The sequence below is a fragment of the Xenopus tropicalis genome, chromosome 2 (assembly GCF_000004195.4).
Source record: "Xenopus tropicalis strain Nigerian chromosome 2, UCB_Xtro_10.0, whole genome shotgun sequence".
NCBI classification, from domain to species: domain Eukaryota; kingdom Metazoa; phylum Chordata; class Amphibia; order Anura; family Pipidae; genus Xenopus; species Xenopus tropicalis.
Genome location: NC_030678.2, coordinates 31,128,279 through 31,148,874, shown reverse-complemented (window position 1 = coordinate 31,148,874; position 20,596 = coordinate 31,128,279). Strand labels below are relative to the sequence as shown.

General features: G+C 42.5%; 1 protein-coding gene across 14 annotated transcripts in view; it reads right to left on the bottom strand.

Annotated features, from left to right (window-relative positions):
• The window catches only part of ncor1 (nuclear receptor corepressor 1), a 101,127-nt gene that overhangs the window by 6,211 nt on the left and 74,320 nt on the right, over positions 1-20,596 (bottom strand). For 5 of the 14 annotated variants that reach the window (XM_031896068.1, XM_031896061.1, XM_031896057.1 and 2 more), the window contains 19 exons: positions 19,913-20,030; positions 18,938-19,039; positions 18,532-18,644; positions 18,034-18,205; positions 16,816-16,959; positions 16,605-16,688; positions 16,234-16,481; positions 15,773-16,130; positions 14,769-14,996; positions 7,755-7,970; positions 6,698-6,847; positions 6,339-6,515; positions 4,628-4,790; positions 3,747-4,234; positions 3,432-3,551; positions 2,821-2,957; positions 2,493-2,710; positions 2,065-2,199; positions 869-1,011 (listed from right to left, as the gene is read on the bottom strand). In XM_031896068.1, coding sequence (XP_031751928.1) covers positions 869-1,011; positions 2,065-2,199; positions 2,493-2,710; positions 2,821-2,957; positions 3,432-3,551; positions 3,747-4,234; positions 4,628-4,790; positions 6,339-6,515; positions 6,698-6,847; positions 7,755-7,970; positions 14,769-14,996; positions 15,773-16,130; positions 16,234-16,481; positions 16,605-16,688; positions 16,816-16,959; positions 18,034-18,205; positions 18,532-18,644; positions 18,938-19,039; positions 19,913-20,030 — 3,514 coding nt within the window. 14 annotated transcript variants of the gene reach the window in all.

Genomic DNA, 20,596 nt, shown 5'->3' with positions numbered 1-20,596 from the left:
TCTTTCTCAATTCAATGCAGGACTATATTGTATACATTTTGGTTTCATTACTATAAACATATATTTCAATTTGTGAAATGCTGTTTTTACTACAGTGATTCAATATACAAAGGAACACCCTGTCAGCACTTCTGGGAGGTCACGGCAACCACCTTAATATATAAATGTACAAACAGGACAAGCACACGGACACAATTTTCTACAGGGATACTCGGGGATACAGAGATATTCCTTATTCTATATTCTGACCCTTAATTCTTGTAAGGAATTGACACACCTGACGATGCCCTGTTGATGACTTTCCTCTTTAAAACTTCAGTGGTATAGATGCACAAATTTTAAGCCACAGTTACCTTTTGTAATTGTGGAGCCTGAGCTTGTGACTGCTTGTACAACTGAGTTGGCAGCAGTCTCTGAGTCTCTCTGCTGCTATAGTGAATAGTGGCTAACTAAAGAAAATATTGGCTAACAAAAGAAGTCATCCCATAAATGCCTGCAGTTATTTAAATGCAATAAAGAAATAAGTTTAATTCAAGTAGAAAGTGTACCAATAAATATAACCTGAACAACTGTGCAGCCCCTGTGCATCTTTGCTGGGCTCATAACGCACAGTTTAGCTGCCACTATGTGTGCCACCAATGTAACATACACACTTGGTATAATATGTGCATATGGCAAAGGGGAAAAGGGCCAGATGTGACTATTCTATTAGTATTCCTGCATCTTTACAAATGGTCAACAAGTCAGAGACTCATATGTCTTATGTTTATGGTTATCTAAAAAAGCATTATAGCCTGACAATGGCTGGAAAACAGATGGAATGAACAGAAAAAAGGAGCAAAATGACCATGGCAAAGATCCCACTTACCCATCTCAGAGTCACCGCCACCTGAAGAGTTCAACTTACGAAAGATCTCTTGCTTCTTATACATCACCATGGGGGATGTATTTTCCAATTTAGTGAAGAATGAGGGCAGATAACTAATATTTCCTGGGGAACGAGAGTCATTCCTAAATATCAGGACGATAAGGAAGAAGCAAGCATTCAGTAACATTCTATGTATGGTTAGAATCTATAAATGCAATCTAAACAAACAACTGAAGAAATTGAAACAAAAAAACAGCCCTCATAGCTGCTGGGGAATGAGTAACAGAGCAGGGTAACATATTTATCTCTATGGTAGCCAAATACAATATTAAGACCTATGTTTATTTCATGAATTAGCTCTGAGAAGACATGAAACTGTTAACCAATCAAAACATATCTTCAGTTGTGGAAAGAATTCCCATAAAATTTAAAAGAATGGGACTGGCATCCTAAAGGGGCAGTACAGGACTGCATACACTATGAACTACAGATATTAACTCAGAATGTAAAATAAAGTCTACAGCTGATGGGTGCTTGTGATTATGCATACTAAGTTTAACTCCCTTTTGTATACACTTTTATAAGTCAGCATCGGCTTATACTCGAGCATATAAGGTAATCTATATATGCGTATATATGGTATCCATCTATATACGAGCATATACGGTATCCTGCCTTGCACCCCCCGTGTGATCTCATGGGGACCCCGTGCACCCCTGCTAGCTACGTCAGGGTTGGTTGACGTAAGGCTCCCTAAGTCAAAGTGGGATGGGGATCGGGACGTAGGCGCAAGTTGTGTTGTGAATAGGAAGCGCCTTTGGGGGAAGCATAGCGCAGCGGCTGCAGTTCTGTTGCCGGCTTGAGCTGTATGTGTTATTGGGACCGATACTGCTGTCAGTGTTATTAAAGGGCAACGAATTACAGGGCGCCCTGCAGCTACCGGCGCGCTCACTCAGTGCCCCGAAAGAGACTGCAGCGTTGTTGTTGCGGTGGCCCCTCTGGGAAATGAGAACTGCGGGCTTCTGTGAGGGTGGCTATGTGAGGGTTTCCATAGGGGGCATGGGGGGTTGGAGAGAGCCCTAAGCTTATAATCGAGTCAATAAGTTTTTCCAGTTTTCTTAGGTAAAATGAGGTACCTCGGCTTATATTCGGATCGGCTTATACTCTAGTATATACGGTATTTATTCTGCACTTACCTCTGCTCAGGGGGCTCCTGCCTCTGGGAAAGTAACAGCATACTGTCTTGTTTAGCATGCAAGAGAGGTGCTTGTGGAGGAGAGATAGGCTCATATGGCTCAGAGATGTGCCCTCTGTCAGGAGACTTTCCAGGCCTACATTCAAAACATTCTATAATAAGTTATACATGCTATAAGAAAAACCCCTGGTGACTGAAATAACTGCCAGTTACCCCTCTCTCCTTTCTCCCTGTAACATGTGGCCCTATAATTTCATTGCTCTCTGACCATATGTTGAATGATGCAGATAACATTTATGTACTGTACCTTGTTCACATAAACCAAACTGAATAAGTTCATGTCAAAAAGTATTTGTTCCCGTTCTAATTGAGCAGCAGATTTTAAGAGAAATAAATATAATAAAAAAAAAAAGGAAAACAAATTCTGACCTTCCTCTAGGTCTGTCCAACACATTTTCCGGAGACACCCTTGAGGCAGGGCGCTGATTATGCACAGGCTGTACTTGAGATTCGGGGCTGAACCTGCTGGATGCCTTCGTTCGCACTGGTGTGGATGAGGGGTTTGTGCTCTGGAATGTAGATGCAGGAGGCTGCTGCAAAGCCTGGTTTACTGGCTGATTCCTGGCAAAGTCTTGGGTAATAATTTGCTGTGGAAGGAAACAGTGAATGTAAAAGTTTAATCTAAAATATATGAGGCTTTGCTAAACCCCCATGAAATCCAGTAACAGTCTGTGACTCAAGGATCTTAAAAACGTACACATATGTGATCAGCTAGTGTAATGAGCCGATGGGTTTGTGGTACATGCCCAGGAATGGTCTGTTGTGGAGAAGGAGACTCCTGCTGCTGCCGGTAGCGATTGGGCTGCCCCTCATATTTCCGACTGCTTTCACCTGCTTGAGAAAAACATCACTGACTTCTTACATGGAACTTTATAGAAATTCTGTCAATAGATTAAACAATGAGAATATCTAGATATGGAATCCTGCACAATTTTAGACTCTCAGAATGCAGTGGGGTACACAGGCCGTGTATTGTGCCCGGCCAGTTAAACCTTTCAACAGTTCTAAAGTTCATTTTAAATGTCATTGCTACTGAATCTCTGTCTATATGACTGTTCACATTCACTTCTGGTTTTGACTCATGAAACAATGTAATACAAGCGGTTTAATACTCAGAAAGGGATAAACAAGGCACAAACAAATACTACTCATAATTCAAATAATATAAATTTAGAAAGACTAGGAAAGCTGCTTAGAAATATTTTCATTATGAAAATGGCCTTGGACATTAACTGTAAAAAAACAATTTCATTCGAAGCAGAGATATTTAATACATAATTTCATACAATAGCATTACATTGCACTTACTCTCTGTTTGGCTTGATTTGGGTATCTCTGGTGGGTAGGACTCCTTTTCCTGAACTGGTGAATTTGCTGGGCTGATCACTTCTATAGTGTCTCTGGGAGCATCATAGCGATGTGATGAATCTACAAGTGAAAGACAATAACACAACATTTTCCTTTTAACCCACAGAACTGTATAAAATGTGTATAGAGAAAACCTACTACGCAACCCCTTTAAACAAAATAAGAGAATATATATCTTTCCCACAGTTGAAAATACAGAGTTGTAGAACAACAGAAGTGGGAGTGGGGTGGAACAAGATCAAAATGATCACGTACGGCTGCTTGAAGAGTCTGAGCTTTGTGAATTTCTGTCTCTGCCATCTTTGTCAGAAGCGATCTGCTGAGTGATTATAACATCAATAAAGTTTGCTGCGGTGATAGTGGTCTTTCCTCGCATTCTTAGCTCCTCCACATAGCGTGACTTTGTGTGCGCTGTTTTCTCCTTGCCTGCTTCTGAATAGACAGCAGGGGATGGCTGACCCTGTGACTTGCTGCCAGAGAAGCTGGAGGATGTGTAAGGGCTCTGCATCACCCTCCTTTCACAATCTATCTGTTGCTGCTGCTGCTGCTGCTCCAGTACATTACGCCTGCTTAGACTCTCTTCAGAACGGGCAGGGTCGTGTTTCATTTCCTTTGGCTTTACAACTTCCATTTGGGGAGCAGAAGCTGCTGCATCAACAAGTGCGGCCAATGCATCTGCGGCTGTGCTGTAACGGGAGGCAGGTATCCCCTGTGTAATAGAGGCTGCTCCTGGGGTGGGAGGCCTGCAATAAAATCTCAGTCAATTATACAGCAACGATCGGAGAAAAGCAACTAAAGTTTTCAGTATGATTACAGCCATACTAAGGGCAGTGACACACGGGGAGATTAGTTGCCACATGACAAATCTTCATTGTCGCAGAAGATTCGGCAAATCGCAGCGCCGCATTTGCCATCCCGATTTACATTCTAGCCGGTGGGATGGCACTGCGGGGAGATTAGTTGCTCACGACAATGAAGATTTGTTGCTCGGCGACTAATCTCCCAGTGTGTCACTGCCCAAGTAATCAGAGGCAATAATGGGCAATTCATTTAACATAAACATAAAATAACATTAAACATTTAAAAAAAAATATAACAAGCATAACATACACACACATAATATAATATAAACTCACATGATCCGAAGCTGAGCAGCATCCAAGGGTGTGATAACACTTTTTCCATTAGTTCCCTGGAAAATACTTGGCCTTTGCTGCATAATGCTTTCCTGGGCTCTGACTGAAGGGGATGGTGAGCGCACAAAGCCATGACTACCAGGCCTGCCTGGCTGTTCACTGACTGCAGACAAAAGAAATTTAGGTCAGTAAATCTCTGAAAATGGGATGAATTATTAAAAAAATAAATAAATAAAAAAATGTTGGGCCTTAATCAAAGTATGTAACCAATTACTATTGTTTTGCTCTCAAAGTGCTGTGTCTGGAGCAATTATTCCTTTCCATAAAACCAAGAAATAATAATTATGCCCTGAAACTGGAGGAGCTGAATAAATACAAGTACGGGATCTCTTACCTGGACAAAAAGAGGTCCTCAGTACTCACCCATTTTAAAACTATTTAGTACATTAAAGCATTCTACTGCTTTAATATACATTTGACACAAGGACTGAGTTTTACCTGCTACTTGCTGAACCCCCACTGAACCCCCGGTTTCAATCATTCTGGATAACAAATCTCGTTCCTGCACTTTTATTCCAAAAAATGGAAAAACAATAAAATTGCAGTGAACTTTAATTTTTGGATACATCCAGTCCATTATTTTTGGATTGCAACAAACACTGAATGCTCCAGTATACTATTGGGCAAATACTTAAATACCTTACGTGTATATTACATTAAAAATTATACATGTCAAAATAAAATTGTGGTCCAGAGCTTTAAAGTCACATGACTTCCAACCCTTTCAGTGCCATACATAGCAGAATCTGTGGCATTGACTGTAGTAGAAGTACCAATGTGCTAGTGCTTATATTCCCAGGTTACATGTAAACCCATTAAAAATATTTGCTGAGACTTAACACTGACTGTAGATTAAAGTCTCCAAAGAATCCAAATCCTGAATTGTAAATGCCCAAACAAAATCCGGGATGCACCCCTACTTTAATTAGACCAGGTAAAATAAAATGAAAGCAAAATAATGCTACAAGAGAGTGCTATTCTAAAGTGTAAAACTATGCCACAGGTAATGCTTTGTCACAAAATCGTTTACCCAAACTAAACAGAATACTTCTCTTAGCACACAGGGGAACTGCTAGCTGTTCCTTGCAGTTGGTTAGAGACTTCTTTTTATTGTTATGGTCATACTTGCACCATAAAAAAAAATAAATATAAATCCTACATCCAGCTGAGTGACAAAAATCACAATAATCTATAGTGCTTAGAAGAGTCCCTAAAATACAGATGCCCATGCTTGGGGGGGCGACACTATGTAATACAAATTAGGGATGCACTAAATCCACTATCTTAGTATCTAGCCAAACCTTGAATCCTTTGTGAAAGATCTGGCCAAATACCAATACCTGGTCAAAGAGAACCGCGCAAAGCGTGTGGTAAAAAATTTCAACTTCCATGTTTATGTGACTAAAAGTAACGTGATTTTAAGGATTCAGTTTGGCCAAAGGCATGGATTTGGCGAAATCCAAATCCTGTATAAGAAGTTACAATATTTTGGCAGAATACAGAAGCGAATCCTGGATTCAGTATATCCCCAATACAAATATTATTAGCCACACACAACCCAAAGAAAGTTAATATTTAATTAAAAGGCTAAACTGTGATGAAAAGTGTGGAGTGATGGCAACTATTGTAGTGGAAAGAAAAATATGCTTACCAGGTCGTAGGTAATGATCGCTGGGAGCAGCAGCGAGCCTCTCTCTTTCTCTCTCGCGATCTCTTTCCCTTTCACGTTGCTCCTTTTCTCTTTCCCGATCTCTCTCACGATCTCTCTCCCGTTCTCTTTCCCGTTCAGCACTGACAGAATTTGCAGCAGCTAAATGTGTGGGATGCCCTAGAAAATTATGCACAAAGAGGTATTTTGTGGATGTCTGTATCTCTGAATTGCAGTGAAAAGATCCTATCTATGTCTCCAGGTAACTTGGGGGGCAATTCAGCAATATACCAGTTACAAATACATTAGTGCTTGTTTAAAGGTTTGCAAACTGACACACAAAGCAATAAGCTCTCACCAACCTGGAGACATGGAAGCAGGGTTGTAAGGCCGAGGAGGAAAAGCCAGCTGTGTGCCAGGAATGTATGTAATCCTGTCCATGGGTGGTGTACTCGTGCCACCTGGATGAGGGACTAGTATTGCTGGAGGCATATTGGTAAGGTCAATAATCCCTGTATAAACAAAACAAATGTATAGTACAGATATTCGCTAAGTTGACTCAATATCAGATTGCAACACATCGCCACATTAACCCTTTGACACATTATGTATGCAGTAGAAAACTGACAAATCATGATTTACTTTGGGAATCTATAGTATTTTGGTAAACCCTATCAACACAAATTTGTTTCTAAACATACTAGATACTTTATTTTGAGGAAGCAATGTATAGTTGGAAAGGCCTTTGATGACCCAAAAGCTCAAAGTCAGCAGGATTATACTTCTGTGGGATGCACTACACTGGGGTACCACTGTCTGCTCAACTATGGCTCGGTTCAATATGAACTCCTCTCCCAGGGGCCTTAATGTCCTATCTCTGATAGTTCCATATGTTTCAGGAGCAGGGGCCTCTTACTTCGCTTTAGTAAGTGACATTTGCTATTTTAGGATTGGCTTAGCACATTACTGTATATAATATATTTAACACAAAAACCTGTTAAAAATATTAATGTAAGGTCAAGTTTGGGGGTTCATGGCCCCAAATCTATTTCTCCTCTAAACTATGTTTCTTTTGCTGTAACAGAATTACCCTCATGGCCCACAGTGAGATTAGATGCTCAGCTAAGGAGGAAACTTAGCACGACTTCTGAAAACGAAGTAATGCATAAGCGGAATTGCTGATGGAAAGGCATATTGGGAAGATTAGTTGCCCCATGGGCCATCATCAGCCTAAACGATAAACAATGCGTTTAAAATAAAAGCTTTGAGAACTCAACTCTTCCTGGTACTCTGATTTCTCCTATTCTGCTGGGTTCCTAGTAGTATATATATAAAAAAAAGTTTATCACGTTTTTAACATGTATAATAAGGATGCCAAAACTAAAACCGTTTTATGGAAACCTTAAATTATAGACATACCTCTGGCTCCAGGATATGGAATAGCTAGCCCCTGATCTCTGGGGGAAAGTCCCCTAGCAACATCCGGCCTCAAATTAACCTGCATCTGTTGTGAAGTTATGTAGTCGTTTAGGATTGTCTGCCTTGTGTTCTCCATGGCATACAGTTGGTACTGACTAGGGTAACCGGGTGTGGGTGAGAGCTGCCGTTGAAATAAGTAAGCAGCAGCAGCAGCAGCTGAGAAAAAAAAAAAAGGTTAGTATAACATGACTCTAATTTTAAGGCAAATACACAAAGCTTGATATCACTACAATGAGACTATGAACAGACAGCTTATAAAGAAGGAATCAAAAAGGGAAAAAAAAAATCCTAAAAAGGGATGACAAGATGCCTCAAAATGTGATGGCCCTTTAGGGTGGAGCTACTAGTAGTGGCTACTAAAATAGACATACTAGATATACCATGACCTGGATGAATGAAAATCTTCAGTCACATGCTGATCATTTATTGATAATTGTCTCTACAGCTACAAAAGTAGCTGCTACTAGTAGCTCTCTGTATCTTCACCCTTAGGGCAGTGACACATGGGGAGATTAGTCGCCCCGTGACAAATCTTCGTTGTCGTGGGTGACTAATCTACCCGCAATGCCATCCCACCAGCTAGAATGTAAATCGCCGGTGGGATGGCATACGCGTCGCTACAATGTCCCCCAAAGTTTCCACTCATGGCAACTTCGGGTGAATGCGGGACACACAAAATCTCCTTTTCTCTTGCAGGCATCTGTGGGACACAGGGACTGTAGGGACATACCAAAGTTGTCACAAGAAGAGGGTGGGAGAAGCAAGAGTGCAAGGCCACTTCCTTGGGGGAAGATGGATGAGGGCAAAAGGAAAGAATGGTGATATTCTGGTTGATATAAAAAGAAGAAACCACCTTTGAAACAAAGGTGGGGAGTATTCTTAGGAATGCTTGGTCCGCACGGAAGACAACAACAACAACAACAAACATTTGTAAAGCGCATTTCTCCCGTGGGACCCAAAGCGCATAAGCTTGTCTCAGATAAGTTATGTGGACATAAATGCCAGGCTAAACAGGTGGCTTTTCAGTTTTGATTTAAACGTGTCCAAGGTTGGAGCTGTCTTGATCCCGTTTGGCAAGGCGTTCCACAGGGTAGGGGCAGCATGACAGAAAGCTCTGGATCCAAAGGTTTTCAGTTGAACTCTAGGGATGGTCAGATTATTGGATCCATTTGATCTAAGATTGTGGGAGGTGTGACGTAGTTGCAGCAAGTTCTCCAGGTATCCGGGGCCCAGGCCATGTAGGGATTTGAATGTTAGCATCCCAATTTTGAAAAGGATTCTCCATTTTATGGGTAGCCAGTGCAGTGAGCGAAGGATTGGTGTTATGTGGCAATGGCGGGGTTGGCTTGTTAGCAATCTTGCGGCAGCATTCTGTACTAGCTGCAGGCGGTGTAGGTCTTTATTTGGAAGGCCTGCATAGAGGGCATTGCAGTAGTCCAGTCGTGATGAGATGAAGGCGTGAACTAGGGTTGGAAGAACCTCAGAAGGAATGAGGTGTTTAATTTTTGCAATATTCCTTAGGTGAAAGAAGGAATGTTTCACCACAGCTGAAATTTGGCTCCTGAAGTTTAATTCCCCATCAATTAGTAACCCCAAGCTGCGCACAGTGTTGGAGCTAGCAAGATCTGAGGTCCCTAACCTCAGTGGCATTGACTGTGTCTGGAGCTGCTTTGCTGTTAGGCGCTGGCCACCGATGACAAGAACCTCAGTCTTGTCAGCATTTAGTTTGAGCCAGTTTTCATTCATCCACTCCTGAAGTTCAGCTAGGCATGTGTTTATTTTTGGGATAGGATCTGTCGTGTCGGGTTTAAATGACATATAAAGCTGGGTGTCATCAGCATAGCAGTGGTATGTCAGATCGTGTTTTTGAATGATTTTCCCAAGTGGCAGCATGTATATGGTAAACAGCAAAGGGGATAGTATTGAGCCCTGGGGCACGCCATATTTTAGTGGTACAGGGTTGGACTGGAAAGGCCCCAAGGCTACCCGTTGTGTTCTGCCAGCTAGGAAGGAGGAGAACCATTGGAGGACTAAGCCATCGATGCCACAATACTCTTGCAGTCTGTTAAGCAAGATTTCATGGTCGACTGTGTCAAAAGCCGCTGAGAGATCAAGCAATATCAGGATGGAGCACTCGCCCCTGTCTCTGGCCATGAGCAGGTCATTGCAAATCTGGACAAGGGCTGTTTCACAGCTGTGGTGCTTCTTGAAGCCAGATTGTAGGGGGTCAAAGATGTTGTTCATTGAGAGCCTGGCTTCAAGTTGGAGATATGCAGCCTTCTCGATAACTTTTCCCAGAAAGGGGAGGTTGGAGACAGGTCTGTAGTTGCTTAGATTATCTGGGTCTAGGGATGGTTTCTTGAGTAAAGGCCTGATGATTGCTTCTTTCAGGCAGGTAGGAAACGTTCCTGCTTGCAAGGAACAGTTGACTATCTTGTGAAATGCTGGCCTGAACAGATTAGGGCATTTCAGCATGAACTGTGTTGGGCCAGGGTCCAGGTCGCAGGTAGTCTGGCGGAGGTTTAGAAGGATATGTGAGATGACTTCTTCGGTAATTACCTGAAAGTCAGACCATGATGGTAGGTTTTTGTGGCATCCATTTTGAGGCTCTGCATAGGTTTTTGGTGTTGTGGATTTGATAGCAGACCGAATAGATGAGACTTTGTCTGTGAAGAAGAGGGCAAATTTCTCACATAGGTCCTTAGAGGATGTGATGTTAGGTTTCAGGCAGGATGGGTTGCATAACCTGTCAACTGTGCAGAATAACTGGGCAGGTTTGTTGGCTGCTTTTGCAATTTCTTGTGAAAGAAAAGAGGACTTTTTCTTGGTGATCGTTGCCTGGTAGTTCTTTTGGTGACAAATCAGGGAGTGTTTATCCTTTGAGCGCTGGTGTTTGCGCCATTGTAGTTCTAGTCTGCGCCCCTCTTTCTTTAGTTCCTTTAAGGAGTTATCGAACCATTTAGCATGATGTGATGGTGAGGAACGTTTTATACGTAAGGGAGCAATAGAGTCAAAGGCAGATGATATGCAGCAGTTATATTTATGGACCAGGGAGTCAAGGTCTAGGCTGTGTTCTGTTAGTCCATCCAGGTTAAGGTTGTTCTGGAGATGCTGGGGTGTCAGGCCTTTTAGAGAACGGTATTTTGTGAGATCTTTTGCTTGGTGGTTTAAAGCTGGTTCTGCAAGGGAAAAGTGGATAGTGTGATGACCAAGTAGGGCGGACCTTGCAAGGCAGATAGGACCAGGTTTAGGTCCCAGGGAGGGATGGGGGTCGCATAATGGTGGAAATATGCAAGAGACTCCCTTGTATGACGGTGGCAACATCCGTTAAGGTGGCCAGTCTCTGCTGAAAGAGGACGGACAGGGCAGAAACCTGGGATTTGAGGGAACCCAGGGAAAGCCCTTTATCCAAACCTGACTGTAGGAAGGACAAAAGTCAAGAGACAGAGAAAACCTGGAAGGAATGGCCAACCAAATCCCATCAGGTTCAGGTCTTGCAGATTTTCCATACTCGGTATGTCATGTATGTCTTAGAGGATACCGGCTTCCGAGTCGCCATCATGGTTCGGATCACATCTGGTGAAAACCCTTTGCACTTGAGTACTAGGCACTCAATAGCCAGGCCGTCAAATTCAGGAAGGCTGGGTCGGGGTGGCGAATGGGACCCTGGGTAAGAAGGTCTGGAACAAGAGTAAGATGCAAGGGATCTGACTTGATGAGAGCCACCAGCTTGGTGAACCAGGCTCTCCTGGGCCAGAAGGGGGCAACTAGAATGACAGTGCATCTCTCCGCCTTGATTTTCCTGAGGAAGGGCACGTATACAAGATTGAAGTCCCAAGTGGCCGTTAGGGCATCCGCCGCTAAGGCTAGAGGATCGCAACACCTGGCCGTGAATTGTGGGACTTTTCGGTTCTAAAATGAGGCCATGAGATCCACTTCTGGAATCCCCCCCAACCACTATGTCCTGAATGATCTTGGGACTTCGGGCCCAATCTCCTGGATCGAGTTGTTACCGACTTAGGTAGTTGGCTTGCCAATTCTCCAGGCCAGGGATGTAAACTGACGTCACTCGTACTTCCTGTCATTCTGCCCAGTTTATGATTCGGCTGGGATTGACAACTCCGCGTTCCACCCTGATGGTTTAGGTAGGCTACTGTGGTGGCATTATCGACTGGACTTTGAAGGCCTGACCCCCTGGTAGATGTTGCCAGAGAAGGGAGAGTAAGGCAAACTGCCCTGATCTCAAGGATGTCACAGATCTGTCAGTGTCTTCGTGACCAGGTAGAGCTGGGCTGTAGCCGCTGAGGAGGAGGTCGTCAGGGCAGGGGGTGATGGAGACCCCATGAGACCTGAGGGATGCTGCGGCTGCCGCCATGATCTCGGTGAAGATACAAGGTGCCGGATGTGAGCCCGAAGGGTAGGGCATTGAATCAGAAGTGAAGATTCTTGACCACAAAGCTAAGTACTTCCAATGGGGTGGGAAAATGGGGACATGAATGTAGGCATCCTTGATGTCCAGGGCCACCAAGAATTTGTTGGGATTAATGGCAGCAATCACTGATCTTAAGGATTACATCTTTAAATGGGAAAAACTAAGGAACACGCTGAAATGTTTCAGGTCCAGTACTGGCTGGAAGGATTCATTTCGTTTTGGAACAAGGAACAGGTTGGAGTAGAAGCATCGAAACCTTTTGCCTGCAGGTACCAGCACGATCACCTTCGTCCAAAAGGTTTCTGATGATGGAAAGGAATGCCGTCTGCTTGTGGTGATCCCCAGATATTCGGAACATGAAGAAACTGGCTGACGGACTTGCCAGGAATTCCTAGGATACTATCTTGTGTACCCATGGGTCCGAGGTAAGGCGGAAGCACACTTCTTGGAAAAGATGGAGTCTTCCTCCTACAGGAATGTGACCTTCCTGAAGCAAATCATGTTGTGAGTCATGTTGGGGAGGACTTGTCAATAGGTTTGGGTTGAGATTGTTTACCTTGCCAGGAATATTTGGAGCGGTTTTGAAACTGTGGCTTGGCCGAGGAATTTTGTGGGGAATAATCCCTGGAAAAGGAGACCTTGAAGACTTTGGGGCGAAAGAAGGGCCCCCCCAACGAAAGGCAGGCCTGGTCTTTGGTTGGGTAAGGAGAGTGCTCTTCCCCCCGTAGCTTGGCTGATTAGATTATCAAGTTCTGGGTCAAACAAGAGCTTGCCCTTGAAGGGAATGGTGGTGAGAGATTTCTTAGAGGAAAGGTCAGCAAACCATAGTTTGAGCCATAGTGAACATCAGGCGGCTACTGAGTGAGCTGATATGCAACTGATTGCTTGTGCTGGGAGGCTTCAAAAAGGTATTCATTGGCGTCCCAGATTTGGGAAGCTAAGGCTATCAAGTTCCTTGTCTGGGTGTGCCAGAATTAATGCCGTTGATTAAGGAGTTGAACCAAGACTAAATGGCCCGGGACACCCAAGCTGAGGGCAAAATGAGACTCAAGACTTTCTCCTTCTGATTAGAAGGTGGATCTAAGAAGTCCCTCCATCTTTTTGTCCATGGAATCCTTGAAGAAAGAAGAATGAGGGACTGGTAGAGCTGTGTTCTTAGAGAGCCTGAGGAAAGGGATAGCAACATTGGAAACATTGTTTTGCTTGGAACCGATTTTTTGGGTGATCCCACTCGGACTGTATGAGGTTATCCAGTTTTTTGTGGGATGGAAATACAGAAGGTATTTTCTTATGACATTTAAATAAGGAATGGGAGGGTATTCTGAGAAGATTCTGTGACCTTACGTTTCAAACAAGAGATGACAGACGCAATGAGTGAGTCAACTGCTTCCGATGGAGATCTGGATGTGTCTTCTGACTTCTCAAGGTCATCGGAGGAGATTTCATCTTCACTTAAGGAGTGATCCTCCCAAGTGGCTGAAGCGAGTAATGACTCGGGTCCCTCGTGGTCCTGTCTGTCCAACAACTTGTTCAGGTGGCGGCCAACTTTGGATTGCCAGTAAAAAGCGGAACGGCCCATGCAGGGGGATCCGTGCTGGAGGTGGAAGCCTGTGCTTGGGCATCTTGCACTGCTACAGGATCAGGAGCCACCCCTAGTTTTTTTGTAGGGGCTGGTGGAGGCACATCCAATGCCGGTACAATGCCCGGTGTGGTGTCAGTGCATCACTAGAGACCGTGCCAAGTGCAGGGTCAGAAGAGTGCCAAGATACAGTGCCAGAAAAGGTACAGTGAAAAAAAATGCAAAATTAAGATAGGGTCAGACAGTGTGGAGTTGCTAAGAAACAACTGAACAATTATGCCCAATGCCTGCGTAAACCAGGTCTGTAACTGATCTCCCCCTGCTACAGCCCTCTCCTGCACAGATACCGGCCCTCCTGTGTCTGGCTTGCGTCCTCCCACCTTGCCTGGGTGATCTGAGGCTACCGGATGGCAAGCGGAGAAAACCACATTCAGGATGGAGAGTGGGAGGGTATATGTTCTCCCTTCCCCCTGGAGTAAAATGGCGGGCCGCAATGCAAGGCGGAGTAGGTCAATCCCTGGTGCCAGATTTAATATGGACAAAGGAAAAACTCATATAGGATTAAGAGATCCTGTCTCCTGAGGACAGCAGGGGAGGAAGGGCTTTGTCCTGCTCCTGCTGGTAGATAGGGAAAGCACTAAGTTTGCCCAAAAGCAGTAACCCATGGCAATAGCAGGTAGAATTTACTGATCACTGGTTTAAAGAAGAAAAAAAAAAAGCTACATTTTATTGGTTGCTATGGGTTATTGCTCCTGGGCACAGTGCATTTTATAACTAATAGGGTGTATGCTTTTTTTACCTTTTTCTACCAAGCTGTAAACACTAACTTGATTTATTGCAATGGAAGTTTAAAGAAGAATATTGTGCACAGTGGCCAGTCACAAAACTGAAAGCTCTCCTGCTCACCAAAGCCAACTTGGCTTACCAAGGCACTACAACTTACCAGGGTCTAATGGTCTGTGGAACTGAAGAGCAGGGTCTAGGTGAGGAGGCAAATGGGTTCTATAAACATCTCCAGGTGGAGCACCTCGGAGATGAGGGTCAAAAGGACTATGTGCTGCAGTAGGGTCCACGCCAGGAACAGGTGACTTCACAACTATGTTTTCTCTCTGGGTGGGGGTCAAAGTGCTTTTTCTTTCATGGCTGGAAGACTTGCCTGGGGTAAGCCCAACTAAAGAGATAAAATAGACAAAGAAATGCTTTTATGGTCAGTACATAGTACCTGTAAGTCAAACTCAGTGGCCACATTCTGGTGATATGAGAGTAATAACAAAATGCGATTTTGCCTGAAAATGAGCACAGGTTTATGGGAAAAAAAACCTATTTGGAAAACTTTATCATTCCTTTTAAATTTGCATATTGATTTTTTACAGTCACAAAATCTCATCATTCTTTTGTATCACAACCCAGAAGCCCAATGATTTGCTTACACTGGAAAAGTTTAGATTTTAAGCATAAATAAAAAAAATGTAAAAGTTGGTAATAACATGCTAAATGTTAACTTAAAGGTGAGCTATCCTTTAAAAAACAGTTATGACCAAATAAAATGTGGAATTTTGGAATTTCATAAAATGGAAAGGGGGGGAGGGGCAGCACACATAAAGGAATGATGTGATGATAATGTTGATTGTGCCATGCCAAATACAGCAGCTAAGTTTTGGGGGTATACAGCTACCTTTTTCAGGTTACCAATTAGAGAGTTAAGAGTGAGACTGATGTCCCACGGAGCGTGATCTATTCAATACTCTACCCTTTATCTTTCATAATAGCGAGAGGAATATGCAATAACTTAATTACCACAGATGAGGAAGCAAAAAAGGAAAATGCACTATTCTGTGGTACACTTGCAAGAATACACAATCATCATCAACAATTTTTAAGTAATTGTATCAATTAGCCTATAATGCAAACACCTCAGTGACTTTCCAAATACAAAGTTGCACTTACCCTCTGCTGAGCGTGCCATAGGGGAGCTTCTTGACATGGGGCTGGGGTAATTGACTGGAGTCCTCCTAGCATTGTTGTCTTCATAAACCCCAGGACTTAACTGAGACTTAGAAGCTTCATGCAAGGTTGATCGGAGCACAGATGGACCTGAACTGACAACAGATGTATGGCGTGACCTGATAGCCTCAGATGACTTGGTGTCTTCATATTTTGAACGTTCCCCCATTTTCAAATTTTCAGGCATAACTTCCATCTGAGGTAGCCCTCGAGACAGATTACTTGGACCTGTTATCAAAGACTTCACATTGTGTTTGATAGCAGATTGCCCTGAAGTGCCTTCATATTTTATGGGTGTGCCCTGTAAAATATTCCATACAGTAAAAGATTAGTTTCAGCCTGGTCCCAAAGACAACAAAAACAAAGGAAGTCCAAACATTTGGAAGAGAAAAAAAAAAAACCACCTGGGAAATGGAACCTTCTATTATTTGCCTTGAACTTTCAGGGGTCTTGCGACTTTCTTGGCTTCCAAGATCTTGCCTGGGAATTTCATGAATAGATCGCCCCATTTCTTTGATTGTGGTGACGCACTCATAAGGTTTCCCTTTCGAGATGGCTCCCTCAAAGGATCTTATAGGAGGACTTTCGAGTTTTATTTGCTTTGCATATTTAAGGCCATCCTCAAAGCTGTCTGATGTTGTTCTTGGAGTGCCTTAAGAGGAAAAAAAAATATGAAACCCCTTTAGTTTATTCCCAGGTAGCAACAATAACGTCTAACCAAAGAGGGACCTGCCAGATGTCAAGGGTTGTAAAGCAAATGATAGAGTTTATTCACCTTTCATGATTGAGCCAGATAAGACTTGCCTATCTTTGATTTCTGCATGTGTACTTCCTTTAGGCAGTGTACGACATATCAGTCCTAACAATTAAAACAAATACATTTTTAGAGAGATGCATTTATGCTAAGAGTTATTTGACAATAAAAAAAAAAAAAAACAGTGTCCCAAAAAGTCAATATTATTTATATGAAAACATAGCACAGATACCTTCCATAGGTCCCGATACAGCAGCTTCTCTTACAGACATGGCTTGCTTAATATTTCCCTCCATGGTATCAAATGTCCTCTTTAAAGTCACCTCAGGTGCTGTTCTTGGGCTCCTGGTTCCTTCTCGCATATTCTTGATAGCTGCTAATGAATACATATTCACAGGGGATTTTTACAGATGATACATTTCTTTGATAACTTCATTTACATTAGCATATATACTTTACTGACTTTTATTGTGGACAAGACTGGTCCTTGCTTTTGAGGATGTGGAGCCACTGACAAATTCTAAAGGCTACAACCGTGCCTGCTACTAACAAAGCTTTTACAACAGACCTGCCAGTAGAGATTAATCAGCGCTATCCATATCCTTAGGTGCCCTGGCAGACAAGATTTGCTGCTAGCAGTAAATCTGCACTACCATGGATGACAAATCATAAATGCCTATTGCCAAGCATTTAGATTCCCACAAGGAGAACACATTCCTCGTAGAGATCAGACTTAAATTCGGGAAAATCCGAAAGAAGGCAAATTTGGGAGATTAAGCCTGATCGAGTGAAATGTTTTATTTGCCGCAATCTAAATGCAGTAAGAAGGCATTGCCCTTATAGCAAGTTCATAGGGAGAAGGTACCATATTAAATTTTCTGAACCCTGTGGAGGACTATATCAGGAGTTCTTCATTTTCTCTGTTACAGGGGAGGAGGGATACATTTTAGTATGTTATAGAATGTCCTATTCCTAGCAACTTTGCAACTGTTTTTTGTTTTTGTTTTTTTACAATTTTAAATTATTTGCGCCTTCCTCTTCTACATCTTTCAAATGGGGGTCACTGACCCCGGCAGCCTAAAAAACTATTGCTCCTTGAGCATCCAATTTTATTAATGTTACATTTTATTCCTTAAGTTTCTATTCAGTCCCTCTCCTATTCCCATTCCAGTTCTCATTTATACCACTGACTGGTTGCTAAGGTAAACAAGACCCTAGCAACCAGACAGCTGCCGAAATTCCAAACTAGTGAACAAAAAGGTTAATAACTGAAAAAACACAAAAAATTGAATACCCAATTGTAAATTGGATTAGAATATTGTCATCTACATCATACTAAAACTTAGCTTAAAGGTGAACAACCACTTTAAATAGTGTCGGAATAAGAACAGAATACTAACTGATAACAATGCTTATAGATCACAGGAACTTAAATCTTGTAACAACTTACTGTCGTAAGAAACAATGTGCCCACTCTTTCCTTCATATATAACATGCCCTTTAGCAGAGGTTTCATCTCGGCACCTCTCTGGACTACCAATATCCTCTGTCGCCAGTCTAGTGATGGTCGTCTTTAACAAGACATCAGCAGCAATACCAGACTGTGAAAGAGCTGGTGTACCCTGCACGACAGAATGACACAATGTAACAGTAAAAGTAATGAGGCATTGACGCACAATCAACTAGAGAAAATGTTTGAGGAAGATGATTAAACACAGGATTTTCCCAGTAACTTTCCTATTTACTGGCCTTTCACCATACTCAAAAATGTATACAGATGTGTAGGAAACTTACAATGTAGGAAACTTACAATGCAGAAAACACGCCGAAAATGCTGTTCTAGCAAAGAACCGAGTGCTATCATAGCTACCTTGTAAACTCTGGTCTAAAATGCTTGCAAGGAATACAGAAAATGATATCCCAACAAAGTATAAAGTGAGCAACAGACCTGAGTAATGGACCCTCGAAGGGTGGAAACAGCTTCTATTGGAACTTTGGTTGCTGGAGTGCCTCTAGTGATGCTCCCCTCCTGAATTGCAGTCATAGTACCTGTACCAACATCAATAAGAAACAAGATGATAAAAATTAAATTGGTATAAAAACCTTGGAAAAGTTTAGGAGGAACAGTTAGAAAAATATGTCTTGTTTAGCTGATTAATAATGGCAAGTCGTTCCAACTTTGCTGCTGCTGCTATTATAATTTGTATTTAGAACACTGATGTCGGTTATCACAAACATTTAAATATGCAAATCAGAAGTTTATTATTTCCCATTTATGCACATAACATGACAAATAAAATATATGGTGCCCAGTAGCAGGGGCAGCATTGCTCTATTTCGTTAATTATTGTTACCTCGGACAACACCTTCATGCTGTGCCCTCACTAGAAGTCCTTCAGGCTGAGAGCTCTGGCCTCGAGGAGAGAACTCTTCTTGCTTAATGTAGGTCACAGAACCTAAAATATAATACACAAACCAGCTTAGATTTTGCAACATTTTTATTTTTAAGGTAAAAGATACATATTTGTGTTGCTCATAAAAATATCATGATAGTTTACAATATTTAAAACTATGTGGAGCGCAGGAAGCATACATCCTTGTAAGGTGCAATGCTGGCCTGGGACAAGACAATGAGTAGTACATTAAGAACCATAAAGCTAAGAAGGAGGCAAATGAAAAGCAGTTACTAAGAATGCACAGAAATGCAAGTGGCAAACTTTAATGGCAATGACAGACTAGGAGATTAGTCACCTGCAACAAATCTCTTCTATCATGGGTGACTAATCTCCAAATTCCTTCCCACCATCAAGGAAACCTCGGGCAACTTTGGAAAGCCAAAGGGTTGCACATGCTTTTCCACTGGTGATTTACATTATTGCCAGTGGGAAGGTATTTGGAGGAGATTTGTCACCTGAGATAGAGGAGATTTGTCCCTGGGAAATATAATGCTGTATTCACTGGAAATTTATTTTGTTTAGTTGTCCTTGAAAATTCAAGTTTTAATTTACATTTACTATTGTCTGTCTATTGGGGTGTCATCAGCCAACAAGTCAGGTACAAACATTTGCATCATGTTAAACGCACAAAGCTTGTTTTTTATTGCACTAATAAACAGGAATCAGCCACCAATTAGGCTTCCTTCCCACTTACAATTATCAAAATGTATATACCATTGATAAACACATCCATTAACTTTATAAAAGCTAAAATGAAAAACAGTTCTATAGACACATGGACTTTAATATAGAACATTAAATTGTATTTATCAATATTCTTATACATTTGACTGGAGGACAAGGGAAAGCTCCCACTTCCACTAAGAGACTTACCAGTCTTTGCAGACTCTTGTTGCCTTGGGAGGCCAAGAGAGATGGAACCCACAGAGGGTTTAACTGTTTCCTGGCTGTAGGACTGGCTGAGAGATGTTAAGTAAGTGCCAGGCGTTCCCTAAAGTGAAACAAGTAAATGTGATCACAGCATTCTCTACTAATCATATGGTTTAGAAAGGGAACAAAGGGACAATAAAATGGACCAAAATGAAAAAGTGCCTGCTTGCTAGCGTAAATTGGGCCTTAGCAACCAGATTAGTTGCTGATATTCCAAACTGGAGGAGCTGTTAGGGCTCTGGCACACGGGGAGATTAGTCGCCCGCGACAAAACTCCCGGTTCGCGGGCGACTAATCTCCCCGAATTGCCTTCCCCTGCCATCCCACCGGCGAACATGTAAGTCGCCGGCGGGATGGCACACGCGGCGGCGCAATTTAGCGCAAATCGACGAAAAAGCACATGTTCGCCGGTGGGATGGCATGTGAAGGCAACTCGAGGAGATTAGTCGCCCGCGAACAGGGAGTTTTGTCCCCCGTGTGCCAGAGCCCTTAAAAGAGAAATAATTAAAAACCCCTAAATAATATGGAATCGAAACTGATTTAGAATATCACTGTCCAAATCATGCTTAAGGTTAATCCAAGGTGAACTTCCCTTTTAAGTTATCAGAGACTTTACTAAGGTAATAA